Source organism: Sphaeramia orbicularis, chromosome 24 (genome assembly GCF_902148855.1).
Source record: "Sphaeramia orbicularis chromosome 24, fSphaOr1.1, whole genome shotgun sequence".
Lineage (NCBI taxonomy): Eukaryota > Metazoa > Chordata > Actinopteri > Kurtiformes > Apogonidae > Sphaeramia > Sphaeramia orbicularis.
Window position 1 is genome coordinate 29,580,064 of NC_043979.1, and position 23,647 is coordinate 29,603,710.

A 23,647-nucleotide genomic window follows, 5' to 3' on the forward strand; every position below is an offset into this window, starting at 1 on the left:
TTTCTCTCGACACAATTTTTTTTTTAATATTCTAACTGCATTTCTGAAATATTTCATGCTGCAACAGTAAATAATGTTTTTCTACCACATCTAACCATCTACTTTCTCAACATCTCACTTAGGAAAAAAAAAAATCTCCCATTAAACTATAAGAAAATATTGGGACACATCATGGCTACAGCTCATAAAATATCCAGTTCATGCTGATTTGAGATATAAACATCAATATTTACTTAAATTATAATGGGAGATGTTTCTTCCTAAATGATGTGAAGAAAGTAGATGGTTAGTTTTGGTTAAAAAAAAAAGAAACAAAACACTATTTATAATCAGAGAATGAAAAATATTTTAGAAATTTAGAGGTAGAATATTTAAAATCAAAGTCCTAAGTGAGATGTGAAGAAAGTAGATGGTTAGTTGTGGTAGAAAATTATTATTTACTGACGCAGCATGAAAAATTTTCGAAATTTAGAATTTGAACATTTAAAATCATAGTCACTGATTAAAAAAAAAAAAAAAATTGAGAGAAATTAAGTAAAAACCATGGCAGCAAAGATAATTTAAACAAAACTAAACAATTTAATGATATTTATCCAGATATAAAACTACATTGTGACATTTGTCATTATTGTTTTGTATCCCAGACCCGGTAGAAAAGAAACACCTGAATTCAACGTGTCCACATACTTTTGTCCATCTAATGTAGAAACACAACGTAACCAACACAAGTAGAACTGAGTGAATAATGTGGCAGAACTGAGGTAAAGTTACATTTAATGCCAGATATTGCAGCAGTCGGTAATGTTCAACTAATTAACCTTTAAAACACCACCTCCATTTCTGGTTCCATTAAGGTGACAACAGTGTTTTTCATTTGAAACAACACTAACGCATTAGTCATTATTTTAACTCACTGATCTTTTTTTTCCACGAGCTTCGAGGCCAGATTTGTGATGGAGTACATGTGACAGAAGCTCCTCACTGTATCAGGGTTAAAGCACATATTAATCACTGCAGTAAATATCTAATGGAAGGATCTGAATGCTTAGTTTGGTTAAATCCAGTTTGTGTGATCAGTAAAAGTACACAAGTTAATATTCAGGGAAAATATCTCCTTATTTTTTAGATACCATGTCAGGATTTCGAGACTTCTAGATATTTTGAGTAATCGGTCATTATTTTAGGATTCTAAGCAGAGCTGGTATTAATCAAGTTTTTGTTTTTCTGAATGTATGAATTGTAAGAAAACTATTATTGCTGCGGTCTTAATAATAAAAAAAAAAAAAAAAAAAAGAATAAAAATAAACAACCTGATTGTTATATGTTCACTGTGAACGTGTTTCTCATCAATGGGGCTTTATATTGTTTAGTATTTTTATATTTTAATGCAGACTAATATTGTTTTTGTAGTTCCATTTAGTGATGTTTGACTACAGTTACTGTTTGGGTAACAAAAAAAAAATCTATTAATGATGTTTTATCTCAAGTTCATTTATATTAACAAAAGAAAACAATGAACAGATATTGAAAGGAAAATAAAATTCCATATCCTTCAGTCCAACTAGTTATTGTTTTGATTTTTTTTTTCTATCTGCTTCCATTCATTCCGACTAAACTGAAACGTAGTCGTGGAAAAAATTATTAGACCACCCTTGTTTTCTTCAATTTCTTGTTCATTTTAATGCCTGATACAACTAAAGGTACATTTGGACAAATATAACGATAACAACAAAAATAGCTCATAAGAGTTTAATTTCAGAGCTGATATCTAACCATTTTCCATGTTTTCTTGATAATAATCAAAATCACTTCAGTTCTTACATCAGTATCTGTGGCATTGTACTGCCAAAAACAGTGCTTTTAGGCATTCCATGTTTTCTTTTCTGTCTGTTTTAGTCACATGATACACACAGGAGTTAGTACTTAATTGCATAACCATTGTTTTTAATGACTTCTGATGGTCTATTAATTTTTTATGCAACTGTACATTATATGTGTCAACAACCGTGCAAAAAAAAAAAATTGGATTTCAGCAAAAAAAAAAATCTGAATTGAGCATCAAGACTTGCAGGTTGAACGTAGCCTTAGACGACTGTGTATGAAATACTGTTCAGTCCAATGATAATTATCACAATCAAACACCTAATAATAACCTAATCTAAAAATCTAATAATTTTTTCTGCGACTGTATACCGGATTTTTCGTGCCAGTTATTAAGATGATTCTAAATTCCAACAGTCTCCGTACTTTCAAGGCCTTAACTCAGTGTTTTTCAACCTTGGGGTCGGGACCCCACGTGGAGTCGCCTGGAATTCAAATGGGGTCACCGGAATTTCTAGTAATTGATTTAAAAAAACAAAACAAAACATAAACTTACTAATAAAAAAATATGTGGTGAGTTGAGAGACAATCCCAATACATAAAAACCTGACAAACTGTGAGTCTGAAACTGAAGCACTGTGGTACTGTTTATCTGTCAAATGTTCATTGTGGTCGGTTTCAGATGCTGCAGCTCTTTCATAATTCATAGTTTGAGTTCTTGTTTGTTCAGTATTAATTGTCAGCCTTGTAAATCCAAGCTGGACTGACTGTACATATCCTGACCAAGGAAAATTAAATTGTCACTTTGTGCAGTAATCTACACCTGGCTTTTCTACCTCCGTCCATAATAATATACATTATATAGACTAAATGTCCTCTAAAATTCATGTTTATTTGCAACATAGTATTGCAAACTATTACATGATCAAAAAAATAATTTTAGCAAAAAAAATGTCTCTGTTTTGAATGTCTGGGGTCGCCAGAAATTTGTGATGTTAAAATGGGGTCACGAGCCAAAAAAGGTTGGGCCTTAACTCATCTATTTCTTGTGGTTAATAGTCCGTTTGTAAACGGATCCAGTCCTGGTCCTGACCCGGGTGTGGACTCACCAATCTGTTGTCGTCTTTGCCGAGGATCAGCTCATGGTGGAGGTCCATGTTCCCGAAGTGTTGTGCTATGGAGAGGCCGCTCAGGCAGTAACACGTGTGGTAGAAGTCTCTGGATCTGAGTGTGAGGAGGACAGAGGCGTCAGTGTGTGTGTGTGTGTCGAGTGTGTTGTTGTGTTGGCATGGCCGTGTGTGTCCAGATGGTGTGGTACTGACTTGCCAGGTTTATCCAGAAGCCCCCCCGTCGGGTTCTGACAGCACAGGAGGATGTACTCCTGCAGGGCCTGCTGCTCGAACATCCACCGCTGCCGACTCAGCTCCGACTCTCCTGCAAACACACACAAACACACACACACACACCATGGTGATTACTCAGTCGTTTTGTCTCCAACCTGTAGTTTCACTCGGGCCGAGGTGAGATGAGTGATTTACCAGGTTTACTCAACAGGGAATCTAAAACAAACAAAGCCCACACACTAAAATTTTGCTGGAAAATTACTAAAACAAATCAACAATATTATAACGTAATTAGCTATTTATTATTATTACTGCTACTTTATTACTACTACTTTGATACTTGTTCTTTCTACTAGTGCTTTCCAATGTGTAATTGCCTGTTTTTTTATAGTTACTGTATTGCTTTTTTCTTATGGTATTTCTTGTGTGTATATTCGGTGTTGTGATGCTATTGGAACCTCGATCAATAATCTAACAATGGTGGAAAAAAGTTTTTGGAAACCTCATGTATTTGTATTCGGCTAAAATTTACTCAGGGGGTAAAATGAGTGGCCATTTTTGTCAAAAAAAAAAAAAAAAAGTTGTAAGAAATGCGTAGAACTGTGTTGAAATAATGCCAATACATTTGTGCACAGACTACTGATACTATTTGACAGTGGAAGCTATATTTTCAGAAATATTGGATTTTGAATAGCATGTGTATGTGAAAACTTTTGCTGGTGGACGGACGTGACATTACCCATGATGATCTGGTCAGTACCAGTACTTTATTAGTAATAAACTTATATACTTACTATTGCTAATTCTCCTCTTATTCATAAATGTTAGTATTGTGGATCTAAAACAATAACAGCTGACACAAAAACACAAAATGTGGCAGTGGACGGATGTGACATGGTTGTTACAGATCCCATCATACTGATGTTCGGCAGCCATGTCACCGTTTCCACAAATGATCCCTGTGCAAAAACTAGGATCAGAATTATTTATTGTATAGTTTATCATCATACTAAAGAGTAAATAATAATATAGAATTGTTATTTCTTTATAAAAATGCTTAATAGAAAACTGTTGATTTAAAAAGTGACGTGTGACATTCTTAATGTATATATTCGCGTAACATAAGCAGGATGGATCAGCACCATACTCCATATTGCAACCTGTAAAAATAAAACGTGATATGTAGGATAGAATCTTGTACGAAAAATTGGGGAATCTAAAAGAATAGAATATTTGTTTTTCAGGTAAATTCAGTTCAAATATAACTTGGCCATTTGTGACATGAAAATATAGCATTAATTGTGATGAAATTGGACATTTTTGAGCTGAAAACATAGTTCATATGACCATCAACATGTTGCGACAGAAGTGAAATCCTGTAAATTTGCACAGCTTACATTTACCAACACAAAGTTCCTTTGGGGATTCACTTAGATTGATTTCTTATGTACAAAGACATAAATAAGACCTCTAAGCAAATTTTAGTCGTATTAAGAATAACTCTTAACCTTTAAATACCCACAAATATTTATGTCACAACCTCCAAATGATTTATCACCATTTATTAGAATATTATCCTTTGTATTTATTAGTGAAAATCAGGTATTTTCCTATATTTAATAAGCTGATTTATGTAGATGTTCCTTAAAGCTCAGAGTAAATTCAGAGGTTATTAAATCACATCAGAGAAAAGGGTTTTTTTTTCTCTTAACATAAAAATGATTTGTATCTGTCCTTTTGAAACAAAGATTTTTCCACAAATATTTCATAACATTTGAGATTGTGTAGAATTTTGCAGGTGTCCAATTCTGTACATCAAGATACATCAATTCTATATTATGTGCAACTTTTTTTAAAATATGTTTTCACTCTCCCATTTTTTATTTTTATTTAACTGTACCTCTTACTATCATATTTATTTCCTTATGCCATTTCCCCCTCTCACTGATGACTGTGCAGCATGAATGTGTATATTTCTGCTTGAACTGAGGATAAATAAAGCAGTTTCCATCTGCATCTGTATCTAATTTAATCTTATGAATAAAACTGTAAGTTTCTCTGTACACCAAGTCTTTTGTTACTCAAACAAATACAGGGTTTATTTTTTTCCCTAGATTGTAAAACTGGTGAAATGCACAGAATTCTAACAATATTCTGCCTGTTACTAAAGGTTTTGTGTATTTGTAGGTCCACTATGATCTGTAAATTGTAATGTTGTAATGTACATGTGTAAATGACAATCTGAGGCATAGTACTATTAAAATCGCACTTATTTTTTTCTAAAAAAACAAAAAAAAAATTAAGTCAAATTTAATATATAGACAAAAGTATTGGGACACATCGAGTTCAGGTGTTGTTTGTTTGTTTTTTCAAACAGGGGTTTGGGCTTCAAAACATATATCAGTATAAATTTATATTGTGATAAATATCATTGCATTGGTTAGTTTTGTTTAAATTGTTATTGTTGTTTCCAAAATACCAGAGATGGTTTTTACTTAATTTCTCTCAACATTCTTTTTTTTTATCTGATTTGAATTTTAAAAGTTCTACCTCTAAATTTCTAAAATAGTTTTCATGCTCTGACTGTACATAATCATTTTTAATAATAATTTTCTACCACAACTAACCATCTACTTTCTTCACATCTCACTTAGGAAGAAAAATCTCCCATTAAACTTTAAGGAAATATTGATGTTTATAAACTATATGGACAAAAATATTGAGACACATCACGGCTACAGCCACAGATATAGACATCAGTAAACCCTAGACTCCTGTTTGAAAAGAAACACCTGAATTCAACGCGTCCCAATACTGTTGTCCATATGCAGTATGATTAAACAGGATCAGGTTCAGGGTAGTAAAATTTCAGAAAGTATTGAACATTTTTGCGTAACGCTTCTCTAACTTTGGACAAAGACCAAAACAGTGGAGGAGGTGTGCTTCTGCTGCATTGATCACATTGAAAGGGATTTCATTTTTTGGCCTTATTTCACACCTGCAACACTATGTTTTATCCTGTGTTTCAGTCTGAGTTTGAGTTTTGGGTTGTGAAGTAAAAAGTAACAAAATCTGAACATGAGATGAAGTGTTTTTCTGAATGAACGAGCACACACTAAATCGGTGGTGTTGTACCTTCTTTGAATAAGGCTCTGTGCAGTAGAGGCAGGAGTCCAGCCTGCCAGAACGAGTAGCAGCCATCCACCAGTTTATTACAGCGGCCCTGGAAGCCCCCCTCGAACCGCATCTGTCTGCTGACCACCCACCGCTGCAGGAGAACACACACAGCACAACACACACACGTCAAACACAGGCCAACGCTGACGCGGCGCATTTCAGCCAAAGCTCTGAGACACTGGACGCAGAGCTGGAATTCCACCAGGAGGAGGTGCATTAGTGTGTTGGAAATGGAAGGGGATTTGCAACGCCGTTGCCATGGAGACCACTAATTGGCCCCCGACCAGTCCGAGCATCTTAGATTGGATAATTATGGAAGAAGATTTAATACCAGCTGAGGTCTGGACTGAGTGAAGAAACAGCATCGATGGAGGAGACGAATCAGCAGCAAATATAAGAAACATTTAAATTAATGATATTTTACTTTTTTAAATGGAATTATGCATTTTAAAACATTTCCCTGCGGTCTACATAAACTGCTAATACTATGCTTGGGTCTGAATTCTTCATTAATCCAACTCCACAGGTCCATCTTCAACCCTATTTCTGAGTAATGACACCAGAAAGGTCGTTTTGAGCACTGGCCCTTTAAATGCAAATGAACCACTTCATGCCCCGCCCCCTCCAGGTTGTTGGCTGTGCTGCTCTGTCCCTTTCAACCAACGACTGAACATTTTAGGTAATCGGCTCAAAGTTTGGACATATTTTCAGTATGGACTACAACCGCCGCTGCTGAGAAACAATTATGTCGTACTCAGAGAAATGTTCGCTGGAAGTCTTGACCTTATATGTGCAAATGTTGTGACGTAACTAGTTATAGACGTAACAAATTAAGCAGGAATTAAAACAGGTCTTAGAAATCCACTCGATTTTTTCCAAAATGAATATAAAGATAACTTTGCAGCACCTGGAGGGTTCAAATTCAAACTTTTTGAACTATTAGAGTCCAAATACACAAATAAATGAACCAAAGACTAATAAAAGTGGGTTTAGCAAAATATGACCCCTTTAAAAAAATGTACACAAAATGAAGAAATATAACTAAAAATGCATCCTGTTCTGTTGAGGCTTAATCATATACAGCTTCAAATATAAACATACAAACAAATTATTCAGTTAATTATTTCTCCTCTTAATGCAACAGATAATGATAAAATAAAATATCAACATACAGAACCTGTCAAAAGTTTGCAAACACTCAACGTCTTTTATCATTTCTGAGACACTTCCGGATCCCATGGTTTATTTTATATGAAACACATGATGCAAATTAATCCTCACAGAACTGAGCCGCCGCCAGCACCAACAGCATCTACTGACCTGAAATATTTAATAAGTGTTGAGCCACTAATTCTACCAATACAAGCAAACAATTCAGGGAAAATGCAGTTTCTCAGTTTTTCAGCAACATCAGAAGTTTATGATTTATATTCATGTTCAGAGTTGTTTATGTTCATTTGCATAAATTTCTGGGCAGTTTGACCAAAAAACTCTCTAATCAAACTTTGTAAGAATCTGGCAAAACTGCAGCATAGTAATAAAATAATAAAAAGATGTGCCAACAACTTCAAATTATTCTTCTAACAAATAAAACTTTTAAATCCTTTCTTTTATTACAGTAACATTTGTTGTGTTATGTAAGGGATAATGTAGGTCATGTAGCACCTTCTTGAGTTTCTCTTCTCTTTATCTTTGCTTATTACATATCTACTTACTGAAGACATCAAGAATTTGCAGAAAAAAAAGGAAAAATGACTAAATTTGGAACCGCATATAACTATAAAGCATCTGTTACATAGAGATAACAGACCAAAGACGTTACACATCAGAAGCAAAACTCTGATATGAAAAAACATGTTATAATTGCTGTTGTTTTAACCCATAAAGACCCAAACAGCCACCGGTGGCACAAACCATCTACAGATATAAACTATTTAATAACTTTACATCCATTAATCCTATCAATGCATGTAAATAATTGGAGTAAAACGCAGTTCATCATCTTTTCATGGTCATCAGATGTGACCCATTTGGACATTCAGAGGCTCCGTAGTGAACATGGAAACAACGTCAACTTCTACAACAATTGATTCACCAGTAAAATCCATGGAGTTAGATCAATGACAGTGGATGGACACACTTGGTTTATGTTCAGTTAATGACAGATTTTGCTGAAAGATTTTGTTTTTGATATAATATCCCTCAATTTTAATCTGAGATTTTATGAACATCTATATGATCAGTAAATGTGTGTAAATGTGGTTCTTTATTATAGTAGTAATAATAATAACAAATACTATTACTATTGATTATTAGATTAGGCTCTCACTAAATGAATAAATTTACAGGTTTTATTGTTAAATTAAAACAGAAACACTTCGTAAAAACAGGGTTGAATCACCGACAATCTCTTCTCGAAATCAATGAATAATGAAGTGATTCTGTCGGAGCGTTAACGCAGCATGACTCATTTTACACAAGACAACGGCATAAAAGCCGCTTTTTGTTGGCGCCCACTCCGACGCAGCTACATTTTAAAGATAGAAAATGGCTGTCAAAAACAGGACAGGAACACCGAGGCTTTGATACATCACAGTAAAGCTGGAAAACAGGGTCGAGGCGGATGTGTTTCTGACGTGAGGATCTGCAGCTGCCACTTGTTTTAAAGACTCAGAAGATGAATGTGGTCAAGAATAACAAGTATAATAATAGAGAATGTGTCTGAGGTATACTGAATCATAATATATTGAAGAAAAAAAAAAAAAAAAAACCTACACCAGGGGTCTACAAGGACAGACAGAGACACAGGAGGCATTTGAGGGTGTGCTCTGTTGACCCCTGACCCCGCCTGGGTGGATGCTACTGCGTGGCCTAAAGGCTGAGGGACTTCACCAGTCTGCTGACACATGTGTGACCAGTCCAATGCAAATTCTACTTTATGACCACAGCATTTGACTGGGAGCTGAAGGACGGCCGCAGCAGGACTTTATGTCTCCCGTTTGCCATTTAAAGCACTAATTTAACCAACACTATAGTCACGAAAAACAGGGCCTGTCTTGTTTCAATAAGGGATGTAAAAAACAGTTCTGCTGGTTTCAGCTGACCTTCAGTTCCTCCTCTGTAAACATCTGTCCTACAGCAAAACAGGAGTTCAGACAAATTAGAAGAAACCTAATCCAATAACTAAACGAATAAAAAAAAGTTACAAATGATAACTACCGGACCATGTCTCATCCTTGAGTTTGACTGGTCTATGCACTATTTCTGTGTAACTGACCATAGAATCTAATGGTCTCCTTTTAAAGGGGTCATATTTTGCTAAACCCACTTTCATTAGTCTTTGGTTCATTTATTTGTGTACTTGGACCCTAATAGTTCAAAAAGTTTGAATTTGAACCCTCCAGGTGCTGCAAAGCTATATTTATATTCATTTTGGCAAAAATTGAGTGGATTTCTACAACCTGTTTTAATTCCTGCTTAATTTGTTGTGTCTATAACTAGTTTAGCTCGAAATTTGCACATATAAGGTCTAGACTTCCAACTAGCATTTCTCCGAGTACAACATAATTATTTGTCAGCAGCAGCGGCTGTTGTAAAAACTGAAAATATGTCCAAACTTTGAGTCAATTACCTAAAATGTTCAGTTGTTGGTTGTCTTAATGAACACAAGTGGATGAACAGGACAGAAAGCACAGCCAACAACCTGAAGGGGTTGGGGCAAGAAGTGGTTCATTTACATTTAAAGGGCCAGTGTTCAAAACAACCTTTCTGGTGTCATTAGAAATAAGGTAAAAGATGGACCTGTGGAGTTGAATTAATGAAGAATTCAGACCCAAGCATAGTATTTACAGTTTATGTAGACCACAGGGAAATGTTCTAAAATGCATAATTCCATTTAAAAAAGCAAAATATCACTCATTTAAGTGGATACAATGAAATCAATTATTTTTTTTAACTAACTACTTTGCAAAAAAGTCTTAGACCACCTCTAGGTTTGTTGTGTTTACAGGGTTGAAATGACCATACATGCTGACTTTTCGTCACATAAAAAGAAATATCTGCACAGCCTTAAAAGGAGCACAAAAACTGAATTAAAGGGGTTGTAAAGTTTAAAGTCACTATTGAGTGTGACCTCTGACCCCAGGACAAAAAGCAGCACAAACAAACATTTGGCATGTGTTGAATGAAACCTCGTATAAAACTGAAAATTAATGCAGTAAATCTCATATTAAACAAAGGAGTTAAATTCCTATTAAGTGCAAAGGGAAGTCACACTATAGAAGCTGAAACCTTTGTTTTTCCTGCTGTATGTATTTTACATATATCCAGATTTAATCTTCATACAGAGACTTAGAAATGCATATGAATGGCTATTAGAACTTGAATAAAACCAACAAACCTGACGTTGGACCAGGACTTTTGCACAGTACTGTTTATGCTGCTACTTTTTATTTATTTATTTTTTAAATTGTTGATTTCTACAATAAATAGCTATGTCATTAATGGAATAATGTGCAGCATGCTTGTCATTATACTGAAATAAATCCTTTCACTCTGTCAGGACAACCAGCTCACTGATGATTATCGTGTACAACAAATATAAACATTCAAACCCCTGATGGGAACATAATCAAAAACTAAATACGTGACTAAGCATCACTTAAAGGTTTATCTGTAAATAGTCAAATTTGACATCAGTGATACCTCAGTGATATGTTTGCCCCATTTATTTCATAATCTACTAAAAGCAATTACCTAACTGCAGTTATTTTGCATAATTGTCCTACTTGTTTTTATTTATCTGTATAAATTCCACTGTATTAAAAAAGTTATGCACTCAGCAAATGACAGCCTCTCATTTCATTCTCTTCTGTGGTTTAATGGGACTTTGGTCTAGAATTACTGTCTCAATTACTGTCTCAAAGTTTACCTCCAAGTGTTTAATCTCTTTTGATACCTGTCACTGCCAGTCATTTTTCTCTCTAAGCACAAATAGGCTTTATGTATTTCACTAATTATTTCTGTCATATCTGACAAATACCTGATAAAAAGACATTTTATTTTAATGTTCCAGCGTTGAATATGTTATTAAACTATTGACAAGATTCTGAAAACAAAGGTACATTGTTATTTTGGAAATATCCCTTATTTTTGTCTGAGGTTTACTATCAGATGACTTGGAAAATTCTCCTTTCATATTCAAGCAGCTCTATTCATGGGGATGAAAATAAATAAATAAATAAATAAAAAAAACACAAAACCTGAAGGACATACCCTCAACGTCCTTAAATGAAAGGGAAGAATCTTGGAATATTCTTAACCCATAAAGACCCAAACATCCATCGTTGACCAAAAGCATCTACTGATCTAAACTCTTTAGTACCTGTTGATCCACTAATCCTATCAACACATATAAATAATTGGTGTAAAACGCAGTTTTTCATGGTCATCAGATATGACCCATTTGGACATTCAGAGGCTGTAGTGAAAATCATCTTCTACAGCATTGATTCACCAGTAAAATCCATGGAGCTGGATCAATGACAGTGGATGGACACACTTGGTCTATGTTCAGTTATTGACAGATTTTGCTGAAAGATTTTGTTTTTGATATTATAACCCTCAACTTTAACCTGAGATTTTATGAACATCTACATGATCAGTAAATAAAATATAGGAAAATACATGACTATCGTTGAAAAAAAAAAGGCAAAATACAGATTTTATTATTACAATAATTGGTGATAAATCACTTGAGAAAGGTTAAATAAAGAGAAAAAAAAAATCACTTGTGAACTGCAACAAAAGTAGTTCTGGGTCTTTATGGGTTAAACAATATTTTTAACACTTTGTCTGCAGCTGGATTTCATGTATTTGTTCTTGTTGGTACTTCTTGTACACTCCTATCCTTCATGTATTGGATTTAACAACTTCCTGTGCTAAAACTGAACAGAAAACACAAATTGTTGGCTAAAATTTCACGATCATAACAGCCTGAGTCACTGAGACAGAAAATACCTGAGGAAACTGATCTGTGGGTTGTAACCCTGTATCCTTATTTGATCCGAGCAGTGAGTGGTCTATAAGGGGACGTTACCTCAGCACAAAGGCGCTGTTATGACTGATACTCATAGTAGCTTTTTGTTGTTGGGACTTGAGCCAAGCTGCGCCCGAGGTAACAGCGAGCAGGGAGTGCCACGTGTAATTCCGATACGTTGTTTTTCTTCAACACGAGTCTCCTTACGTGAACTGTGACAGTGGAAATGTCTCACCAGCAAAGCTTTGAGATCCAGCATGTGCTCCTTCCCCAGGATGACGAGGGCAGCGGTACCACAGAAAGTGTACCCGCCGTGGGCCTCCAAACCGGGTACGCCGCTCAGACCGCCCTCCCAGTTCTGACAGCTGGACACATACACAAAAAAACAGACCATTAAAAATACTTGCTGTTTTCTGAACTGGTCCACATGAGCGTGGGATGGTTGTGGAGAAAAAATACAAAGATATCCACCTGAGGATCCAGTTGGTCGTGTCCTCAAACAGTTTAGGTGTGAGGATGTTTGTGAGCGATGCAACAGAAGCAGCACAATATGCACTCCTATAACAAAACAAAAAAAACAAAACAACAAAAAACAAAAGAGAGAATAAAGAAAAAGGCGCGTGGGTGAGCAGGAAGTGTGCTCTTCCTACACTTACACATTATTTTCCAAAGCTTTGTATTTTTACACCGGCAGCACACCAAATACAAGCATCTATTGTACTGTCTGTGTTAGCCAGGTACATCTCAGATGGTACATACCACACTTTATCCACCCATCTCTACAGCTTTCATTTTAACTTTGTTTTTTTATTTCAACCTCCATTTTACCAGGCAAGACTTACAGAACAGTTTCCTATTTATAAAACCTGCCAGGAAGCTTTTGTAGTAACACAAAAATCTAACAAACACAACACCGGTAACCCAGAATGGAGTACTATAAATTATTAAAGATGACCATAGAAAAGTAGTTAAATAATCAAAGGTAAAACATGTACTGTATTTATTATTATACCTACAATAATGAAAACTCAAACAATACATGAACCCTCAAAGATCTAAACAGCGACCTGTATTGATATAAAATGTCTAATACCCTTTAAACCAATAATGGATATATTCAGGTAAAATACAGTTTCTCTGCTTTTCAGTGGCATCAGATATGACCAATTAAAACATCTGTAAACAACATTATCACTGATTTACCAATAAAACCCACATACTCTGACAAATGACTGAGGTTGCAAACACTTGTTTTTGCATTCAATTGATGATATACTTAGTTAAATAAGCCACTTTTGCTTTACTTTCCTTTGTTTTGAAGTAATAATCCTTGAAATTACATTTAGCTTTAATGAACACCTACACGATCAGTGAATTAAGCATAGGAAAACGCCTGATATTCACTAAAAAATGCAAAATACAGAGGAACATATCTTAATAAATAGTGATAAACCACTTAAGAAAGGCTATATGTAGAGACTAAATTCATTTGGAGGTCGACACAAAACTAGTCCCAGGTCTTTAAGACTCGCTTTACAGACATAGTCCATAAAAAATGAATTTGAGCTCATGTGAAGCAAATGAAACTGTAGCCTATATGTTATACATCTCCTTAGTGTTTGTTGGATTTATGTTTATGTGTGTATGTCAAATAAAAAAAATTGTTAAAAAAAAATAAAAGACTCTAAAACCTGACCTGATGTATAGGCTTAAGTCAAAATAAATGAATAAAAACAGCCACACGAAGGGATCTATATGAAGACAGACACAAGCAGAAATATGTCCCCTAACATGCTGACTGGTTACTTAGGTAGCAGGGAAAGAATAGTTCAGATCCTAAAATAAAAGTACTTACTATTGTATTAAAAGTATAGGCGCTCCATCTGACTGATCTATTATTATATGTGACATCAGTTGATTATTATTAGTGAAACATCAGTGTTATGGCAGGATGTTACAGCTGCTGGAAGTGGCTGCTTTGAACTACTTTACATTCAGTTTTTTAACCAGGGACACCAGATATATAAAGACTCATGAGATTATTAATAAGAGGAAAAGTCAGTTTCCTGTCCTCTACATTTTTGGTGACATATTGGTTGATTTGAACTGAAACCATGGGAGACATTTCTGGCGGAGCGTTTAATAACTAACACATCTGAAATGAGACCCGACAACACACTGCTTTATGTAACACGTCCAAGCACTGATTCAATCTGTAAAGGCGAAATATGTGACATTTCTCGCTTGTGAAATGCACGAAATGAAAAGAGCAGAAAGAGGAGAGATGTCCTGAACACAGCAAAACAGGAGGAAAATACAGAGAAAATCCAAGCAGAGGACAGGACAGAGACGGATGATTGACAAGGAGGGTTATTGTACAAGTGTGGCTGTGTTTCCACAAAAGGTGAAGCAAATTAGAAGCGACAAAAACTGCGGTTCGAGAAACCGGTTTGTGAATAATCTGGACTGTGTTGTGTCACCAGCAGGTGGCACTGTAAGCTCCATTACACATGACAGTAATAAACAGATAAACAGAGTAGAAGTAGAGCAGGATTCTGTTTTCTATCTAAAATGGCTGTGATGTCTTTAATCATGGATGAGATACAGGAATGATTTACACTCCTCATCATAACATTTACATTTTATCAGAATAACTGGAAAACAGCTGAACAATCATGTCAGTTAAATGTTTGCTATGTCACATTTATTTGAAACCGTGTTTCCATTTCCTGTATATGTGTGCTCTTTGGCAAAAACTTGCAAAAAACAAACAAACACCTAAATCAAGATTTTTTTTTTTTTTTTTTTGGCCAAAATTAGGAAAGCAAACATTTTCCCAGAGTGAAATGTTAAAATGTGCATTAAATACATTTATGGAAATGCACTGTAGATACTGTTTTAAAGCTTTAATATTAATGCATTTCAGGATAGTTCAATACTATCCACTGTGTAAAACGTTGTTCTTTAAAGTAACAGTGGACTCAAATTAAAAAGTACATCTAAAAAGTAAAATATTTGTCTCTGAGATGTACTGGAGTACAAGTATACAGTAGTATCAAATGAAAATAGAGAGCTGAAGTCCTGTCCCTTCCACTGTGACCCCTGGGATTTAACTACAGAAAGAAATAAAATATGACAGTCAGTGGTGAGATAGAACTCATTTTTGATCCAGTTTGACTTGTGCCACCATTTACGCACGTTTGTCTATTTAACATATAATTTGACATCAAAAACTTGAGGGTCAAAAAATTACTAGTTTCTCAAAAATGAGTGTCATAAAAAAAAAACAAAATTTTGAAATGAGGTCCCATGGCGGAAAACCAGAATGAGAAGGACAACCTTTATATACTCAAAAAAAAAGACTACCTTAAAATCATACTTAAGTACAGAGCTTAAGTAAATGTACTTAGTTACTTTCTACTATTGCTGTTTAGGGATTTGCAGGTAATACTGATTGATTGATGTATTTACTTCGAATATGAATGTCAAAAAAGAACAATAAATAAATGAAAAAAACATTTAAACATAAGACATATAATACATATCAGAAAAGGAGTGAGAAGAAGTTCAAGTTATAAAATCCCACCCCTTCTTCTTAAATAATTAATAACAATAATAACGTTCCTACTCTAAACATAGCTATACTCTAATGCCTGATATTTATTGCTAAATAATTTTGTTTCTGGATTTATACTATTACAAACAAATATAATATAATTTACATAAACACATAATACAATAACACATATGTAATAGTAAAGAAAAAATACTGTTCGTGGAAAAAAAAACCTTATACCGATTTTTATAACGAGGATGCAAATCTGACTGTTTATGCGATTTCAAAAAATAAAACCAAAAAAAAAGCAATTTCAGTTTTTGAAGAAAGTTTAATCTAGACACTAGTTTTAAATAAACACTATTCAACTGCAGGTAAAGTGGGACTATTTGGATTTGAGGAGGAATACACCTTAAGTGCTCTAGTAAATAAATGTCATTAAATTGAATTGGGCTCAGGCTGCAGACAACACGTTCACTCAATCAATTAACAGTTTCAGTAAAGCTGTGATGCTATAACACTGTGATTTATAGATAATGAAAATACAGTATATCCCCATTATATGACTGTATTTATTGCAAAAAACTGCAGCTGCTGCCAACCTGCTTCTGAATATGATTCTCCACTCGACTTTCTGAAAACAAGGTTTCTTTTGGAGATTTGTGTTCTTTTTTATTTTGTTGTTATTTAACAGAGCAGCCACTGATAAGGAAACCAGCCTGAGAGCAGGAGAGGAGTTTCAGTAATAACAACAACAGAGGAAAATTAATCGCTTAGAAACAGATAAAAGCCTCCTTTGAGAGTGAAAGAGTAATGTTGGCTTTTGACACTCACAATCCTTTAAAGCTTCTTGTTAAAAAGCAGAGAAAACACATGTTAACACTAATAACGTTGACGATTATGTGAGAAAGTAAGGATTTCTGTTATTTTCTTTCCAAGAGCACAAAGGATACAAAGAGATACGAGATACAATGAGACACTATTTACTTCTGCAGTGAGAAGACTCGACGTATCAACAGATTGTCTGCCTTCAGTAATAAATACTTGTGTGATAATGCACGTTTGGTGATGTGTGTGCGTGGGGTCTATGAAGCAAATGAGAAAATAAAGAGAAGAAAGCGGGAAAAGGCCAGAAAGAGGGCAACAGTGTGGACGGTTCTTATCTTCTGGGCGCTCACCTGACATCCACTTCCCCTCCGACGTGCATCACAAACGAGCCATCTGGCTGCTTCACTGACCATAGGAAATCTAACAGCTTTTCCCTGGAGAAGAAACAGAGCAGGGTGGGATGGGTTGGAGACGGAGGGGTGGGATTAGACAGAGGAGGAGAGGGAGGATGATGAGGAGAAGGGGACGGGGGAGGCGTGGACAGGAGGCAGGGAAAGCGAGAAGAATGGTGTTAAGTGCTGCAAATGTAATAAAGCACAAATGTAAAGTCGATACCTGCTGTCGGATTTAAACAGGAAGGAGATAAAAGCAGAAATACAGGAGAAAATGACGTGAAAACTGTCTTCGTCCTGTGCATTGGAATATTATTTATGCTTTAACTGTTGGCATATGCCTTAATTCAAGTCTACAAGAGCACTTTCGTTAAACTAAATTAACAGGAGTACATCACATTTGACTGTAAATATCATGCAAATATACAAAAAAGACACACTGCAAAAATCTGAATCTTACCAAGTGTATTTTTCTCATTTCTAGTCGAAATATCTTGTCACACTTAAAATAAGACATAATCACCTAAAGAGTAACTTTTCAGTGAGATATAAGAACTTATTTTTAGACAATAGATCTTGAAAATCTTATTTCAGCAAATCTTACCAAGATAAATTTCACTTGTCCCATTGGCAGATTTTTTTTCTTAATTCAAGATTTTTTTTGCATAATTCAAGCAAAATAACTGCCAATGGAACAAGTGAAAATTATCTTTCTAAGATTTCTTGAAATAAGATTTTCAAGATCTATTGTCTAAAAATAAGTTCTTATACCTCACTTACAAGTTACTCTTTAGGTGATTATGTCTTATTTTAAGTGTGATGAGATATTTTGACTAGAAATGAGAAAAATACACTTGGTAAGATTTAGATTTTTGCAGTGCAAAACACGCTGCCAAGAACAAATACTTTTAAAGTGTTGCATAATGGAGCTGAAATTACACTAAAACAAGTGCATTGCTTAGTAATGATATTAGAGCAGTCAGACAGATTGAAATATTACAATATACGGACATCACACCTAAAATTTGAAGGACTTTGCAATCCTATTGATTTGAAAGATTATCATGATAAAAATATTCATGACAGTCACTGTCATTAGAACAAAGGCTGATTTTTCTTCCTGACTGAAGGTTGAAGAAAGTAAAACTGATTATAGTCAGAACGTGACAAATATGTCAGAAATCCTGAGGTTGAAACAATTATGATGATTTTTTTTTTTTAAAAAGTGCTTAAGGGTACATTCACACTACAGGCAAAAGTGGCTAAAATCTGATTCTTTTGCTAATATGTGACCCATATCTGATTTTTTATGGCGGTCTGAACAGCACAAATCCCATTTCTCTTCATTTTATATGGTCTTAAATCGGATCTGATGTTTTGTGACAGTCTGAATGGTTATGTTGCATTTCATCCGAATTTTATGCCGTTGAAATGTGAAAGCTGACGCAATTCTGCTCTAGAGGAGACGCGATCCAGTAAGACAGAGTATGTGGGTCGCTTCAAGGCCATAGACTGTTCAAACGAGTCTGATGACAGTCGTACATACAGTCGTGGAAAAAATGATTAGACCACTCTTATTTGCTTCAGTTTCTTGTTCATTTTAGTGCCTGGTACAACTAAAAGTACATTTGTTTGGACAAATATAATGATAACAACAAAAATAACTCATTGTAGTTTAATTTCAGAGCTGATATTTAGCCATTTTCCATGGTTTTCTTGATAATAACCAAAATCACTTCAGTTCTTACATCAATAGCTATGACATTGTACGGCCAAAAAAGTGCTTTTAGGCATTCCATGTTTTCTTTTCTGTTTGTTTTAGTCATGATACACACCGGAGTTAGTACTTGATTGCATAATCATTGTTTTTAATGACTTTTGATGGTCTAATAATTTTTTCCGTAGCTGTACATTATACGTGTCAACAACCGTGCAAAAAAGATTGGATTTCAGCAAAAAAATCTGAATTGAGCATCAAGACTTGCAGGTTGAACGTAGCCTTAGATGACTGTGTATGATAATTATCAAAATGAAACGCCTGAATTCAGGGTGTCCCAATACTTTTGTCCAAATGATGTATCTAATTATGCCAGAAAACTCAAGTTTACTCTTTGGCATTTCTTTAAACACAAATTGTGCAGATGTTGCAAAATAATATTATTCTATTTGTTGAATGCATCACCTTGTATTCATGGTGATTGTGATAAATTCAGTACATTAGGACTTCTGCCAGAAAAGAAGAAGCTACAATGTATGAACAGTATCATCAGTGGGTGTTCTCAGATATCAGTGGTCTGTACTCAGGGCCAGTATGCATTCATGTCTAATCCCACAGGTGAATAATGTAGCCTGAAGTGGTGTGGAATGACCTTCCACTGCACAGTTGTTGTACAAAAGTTGTTATATACACTACAAATTTTAGAGCTCAGGTTAAGTCTGTTTTTGAGTAGTTCGACACACTTGCAGGTGAGTTTTTGCAGTACTATTGTTAGTACAACTCTCAGTGCTTTCATGGTGTTGATGTATTTTGTATTGTAATGTTTATTTTTACCTTGAATGTCTCGTGTTATTGGAAATGGAAGGGAAAAAACATTTTTGTACATATTTGATCTGATGTCGCATCAATCAACCAATGAAACAGTCCAAAGTCCATTAATGAGGTAACTTAATACATAAAGTTGTCACGCTTTTGTACTTAACTTCAGTATTTATTTTTCTGACAGCTTTTCACTTCCTGGTGCGGCTGATTAACATCATCTAATATTAGCCAAAATATATAAATGCTGTATATCAGATGAATTAGTATTAATAAATCACATTTCATTATTATAATCTGCTGTCGCTGAAGCAGTAAAATCGAACTGAACTTGATAAAGAGCTTAATTAACTTTTCCATCAACATAATTATACAGATAAAATTAGGCTGAAAGTTCTGTGCGGATTCATTTAAGTCTCAGAATATCGCAAAACCCTTTTCTGTACAAATTCCATGTACAGCTCATAACCATTTTCTTGTTCCACATCAGAGCCGCCAGATAAGAAGCAGCTGTTTTTGCAAGATTAAAAAGAATTAGTAAGAAATCACTCAACCTCTTCTCAGTTAGCTGCGAAGAACTCAACAAATGGATTAAATGAGCTTTTTAATACATGTTTTGTATTGTTTTGTGTCTATTTGGACAAATCCTTTGACATCTCAATGATATATCTTCTGCTGTTGCATGATGGATGTGTTTTTTTACTTAACCCTTGGGGGTCTATGGTCATGGCCCTATGACTGAATCACATGACATTTTCAACACGTCATAGCGTCGGACGTCGGTCACATAGACCACTGGGGATAATTGCATTCAAAAGTGCGGACTTGAAACACTCTCCCACTTTTTATTTGATGTTGATAGAGCAAATACAACCAGAGATATGATGATTGGAAACTGGAGCAAACAAACGTGAATAAAAGTATGAAAATGAGGTGGGGCGGGCGTTATATTTCTTACCATATCTTCATCATTTTTTGTCCTTTTTCAAAATGGAAAAGACTGGCCAAATCTGCGCATTCTAACCCACAAACTGCATTAACATTGCAGGTAAGAGTGAGGATGACCCCCGTTTGACCTGGATGCGGAAAGTGGGAGGACTGGGGGGGGTGAGAAAACCGAAGAAAACGCCTATTTAAAGATATGCTTTTATGTCAAATATTTGAGTATACTTTTAATTTATTACAATTTAAATTTTATATACCTAATATTTGGAACCAATATTCACTTTTAAGTCTTTGAAAAGGTTTGTTAAGCGCCTTTGTGTTATTTATGCAATAAATTATATACATTTTTCAAATCAGATTTTATATTTTTATGTGTTTTTTGTCCTTTTGTGTTGATATAGTAGGTTAAAGTGAAAAAATAATAGGCACATTAAGTTGTGCTGGCAAAAAAAGATACCAAACATGGGTATAGGAAACATTTCTTTATATAATATATAAAAGCAAAATCAAAAGTACTCCATAATGGCCAAAATAGGCTCAGACACCTAAGGGTTAAATATCTGTACATGTCTACATAAAAACAACACAATCTAGTTAAAGTTTACACTTGATCTGTCCTTTCAAAAAACCCAGTGTGGCTGTACCTGTCTATAACATTGTAGGCCTCCTCTGTGCCGATGATACACAGGGCGTTAACAGCAGCGTAGGTGGGCGCGAGGTGGGCGTGTTGTCCCGGTCCTCCAGCAAAACCCCCCGTTGGGCTCTGACAGTGAGCCAAGAACTGACACACCCTGCAGGGACAAGGTCAGGAGATTAATGGACATACACAAACAAACAGTAGGATAAAGGCACAACTAGGGTGTGTGATTGATTGAGATGTTTGTCTATTCAGTGCATTTCCACAGACTCTGTATCAATCTATAAACTTAAGACCAGTTCAGATCAAAGATTTGTGACAAGATAAAACAACTTCACAAGGTTATAGGTTTACAGCAGCGTGAAATGATCCGTCTCCATGGCATTATATACTGTGTGTTGTTTTATTTATGGGTTGTAGCTCGCCTGTCACCACAAAATAAAACATTATTATCAGCTGTTCATAGAGTAAAATCCTATCTTGATATTTTATGTTTTGACTAATTTCTAGATATGACAGCATCTCCTCTAAATCACAGAACAGCAGAACAGAGAAGAAAAATTACCTGAGATTTTTCATCAATAAAAGCAATGTAGCTGCATAAAATAACTATCACTAACCTCTTTCATATTTTAAACTGCTATAAAATATAACCAGTTACAAAGAAGGATGAAAACCCTTTATTTAGAACAGAAATAAAGAAAGTTGCTGTGTATGATATACTGTCTTATCTCATTGATCATGCATCATGACTCCAATCAATGTGAACTGGTCACAGTTCTAAAATAAGCCAGATGAACAAAAGCCAGGAAGTCATAAGTGTCCAGATCATCCCCCAAAGTAAAATGACTAACATACAGTTACATATTTCACTACAAGTTGTACCTTCAAAACCATATTTTTAAGCTAAATTATATTATCAATATTCATTGTGTAGTAAAAAGGTCTATAGCACTGCATTATGTGGTGCAATATGTAATAATTTTTCACCTCATCATGTAATAATACCACATTTTGTAATAAAATTCATGAATGCATTTTGTAATAAACTTTGCTGCAGTTTGGAATAAATTACACGTATTGTGTTTCTTGTTAGTAATACTTAATTAGAGCAGTTTTTGTCTCTAGCTTGCAAACACATTCTCGGTCAGAATGAATACAGTTACATTTGATTTAGGTTTGACAAATGAAACATTCTTTTTTTTTATGACTTCTAATTAAGCTAGAATGCTTCCTGTTGTTCTGCTGGTATGATGGTTTTTCCACTCAAGGCAAATTATTACATTTTCTTTTTAATTAAGTGCTACACTGGCATTTTGTAATAATTGTTGCAATATGTAACAAGTTATTACAAAATGTGGCAAAGCTTTATTACAAAATGTGTTCAAGAATTTTATTACAAAATGTGGCATGTTATTATAAAATGCGGCATTATTACATAATGAGGTGAAAAATTATGACATTATTGCATATTGCACCGTTATTACATAATCTACAAGGTCCCTGTGAATGTTTTACTAATATATATATATCGTTTGGATTAATTTTACTGCTGGTCTTCATAGGATGTGAGTGACTCCCTCAAATCTAAATTTTATTGATGTTAAAGCCACATGAATTCTAAGGTCACACTGAAATAGACCAGATCTGTATCCGATTCAGGACCACATGCGGAAGTGTCCTGGATCAGACTTGAACAGATCAGATTCTGTGAACTGTACAGTGGTGGAAAAAAGTTTTTGTTCACCCCATGCATTTGTGAGATATTACATACAGATTCACTCTGAGGTGTTTGCTTCATTCTCTAAACCCAAATGTTCCCTTCTGCACGTGCTCTGTTCTGTCGAGGTCACAACTGGATGTTTCAGCAAGATAATGACATGTTGAAACTGTCAAGAATTTAGTTTTGTTATTTTTTTTCTTGTTACAAATAAACAAAATAAATCACTTGCGTCGTTTGTAAAATTTTGAGGGTGTATGAAAAAGTTTTTCTGCTACGGTATGAGCAAAAAGGGCAGATTCAGGCAATAGTGTGAACGTACTCTTTGTGAATCTGTGGTCTGAGGCTTTATAAATGCGTGAAATTGATTTATGGATAGAATGTGAAGATGCAGAACCAGAGATGAGGAGCACAAACATATATAATGTACGCATTTAGATGTTTCAACACTAACATTTCTAACAAATATATCCAGCAAGGTGGGCGTGTTGACATCAGAAAGTCTGTCCGTGTGCTCACACTCAATGACCACGTCTGTACATCAACCTGTTCAACCTAATAAAGTGTTTACGTGTCTGGAGCTGAATCCGTTGCAATTAGACGAGTTATACGGCGTTTCTGAAACAACAGGCCAGCCCGGTCTCCATGACAACGC

The 23,647-nt window shown here is 34.9% G+C and overlaps 1 protein-coding gene and 1 long non-coding RNA gene across 2 annotated transcripts in view; one reads left to right on the forward strand and one right to left on the reverse strand.

Moving 5' to 3' along the window:
* The window catches only part of fntb (farnesyltransferase, CAAX box, subunit beta), a 46,746-nt gene that overhangs the window by 5,537 nt on the left and 17,562 nt on the right, over positions 1–23,647 (reverse strand). The window contains exons 6-12 of the mRNA XM_030128113.1: positions 21,280–21,426; positions 17,113–17,196; positions 12,850–12,936; positions 12,614–12,743; positions 6,300–6,432; positions 3,144–3,255; positions 2,931–3,045 (exon numbers count right to left, since the gene is read on the reverse strand). Coding sequence (XP_029983973.1) covers positions 2,931–3,045; positions 3,144–3,255; positions 6,300–6,432; positions 12,614–12,743; positions 12,850–12,936; positions 17,113–17,196; positions 21,280–21,426 — 808 coding nt within the window. The remainder of the gene's footprint in view (positions 1–2,930; positions 3,046–3,143; positions 3,256–6,299; positions 6,433–12,613; positions 12,744–12,849; positions 12,937–17,112; positions 17,197–21,279; positions 21,427–23,647) is intronic.
* LOC115414797 (uncharacterized) lies at positions 1,005–22,470 on the forward strand. Its single transcript, XR_003934721.1, has 3 exons — positions 1,005–1,016; positions 19,590–19,592; positions 22,401–22,470. It is a non-coding gene; the product is annotated as an uncharacterized LOC115414797 (long non-coding RNA).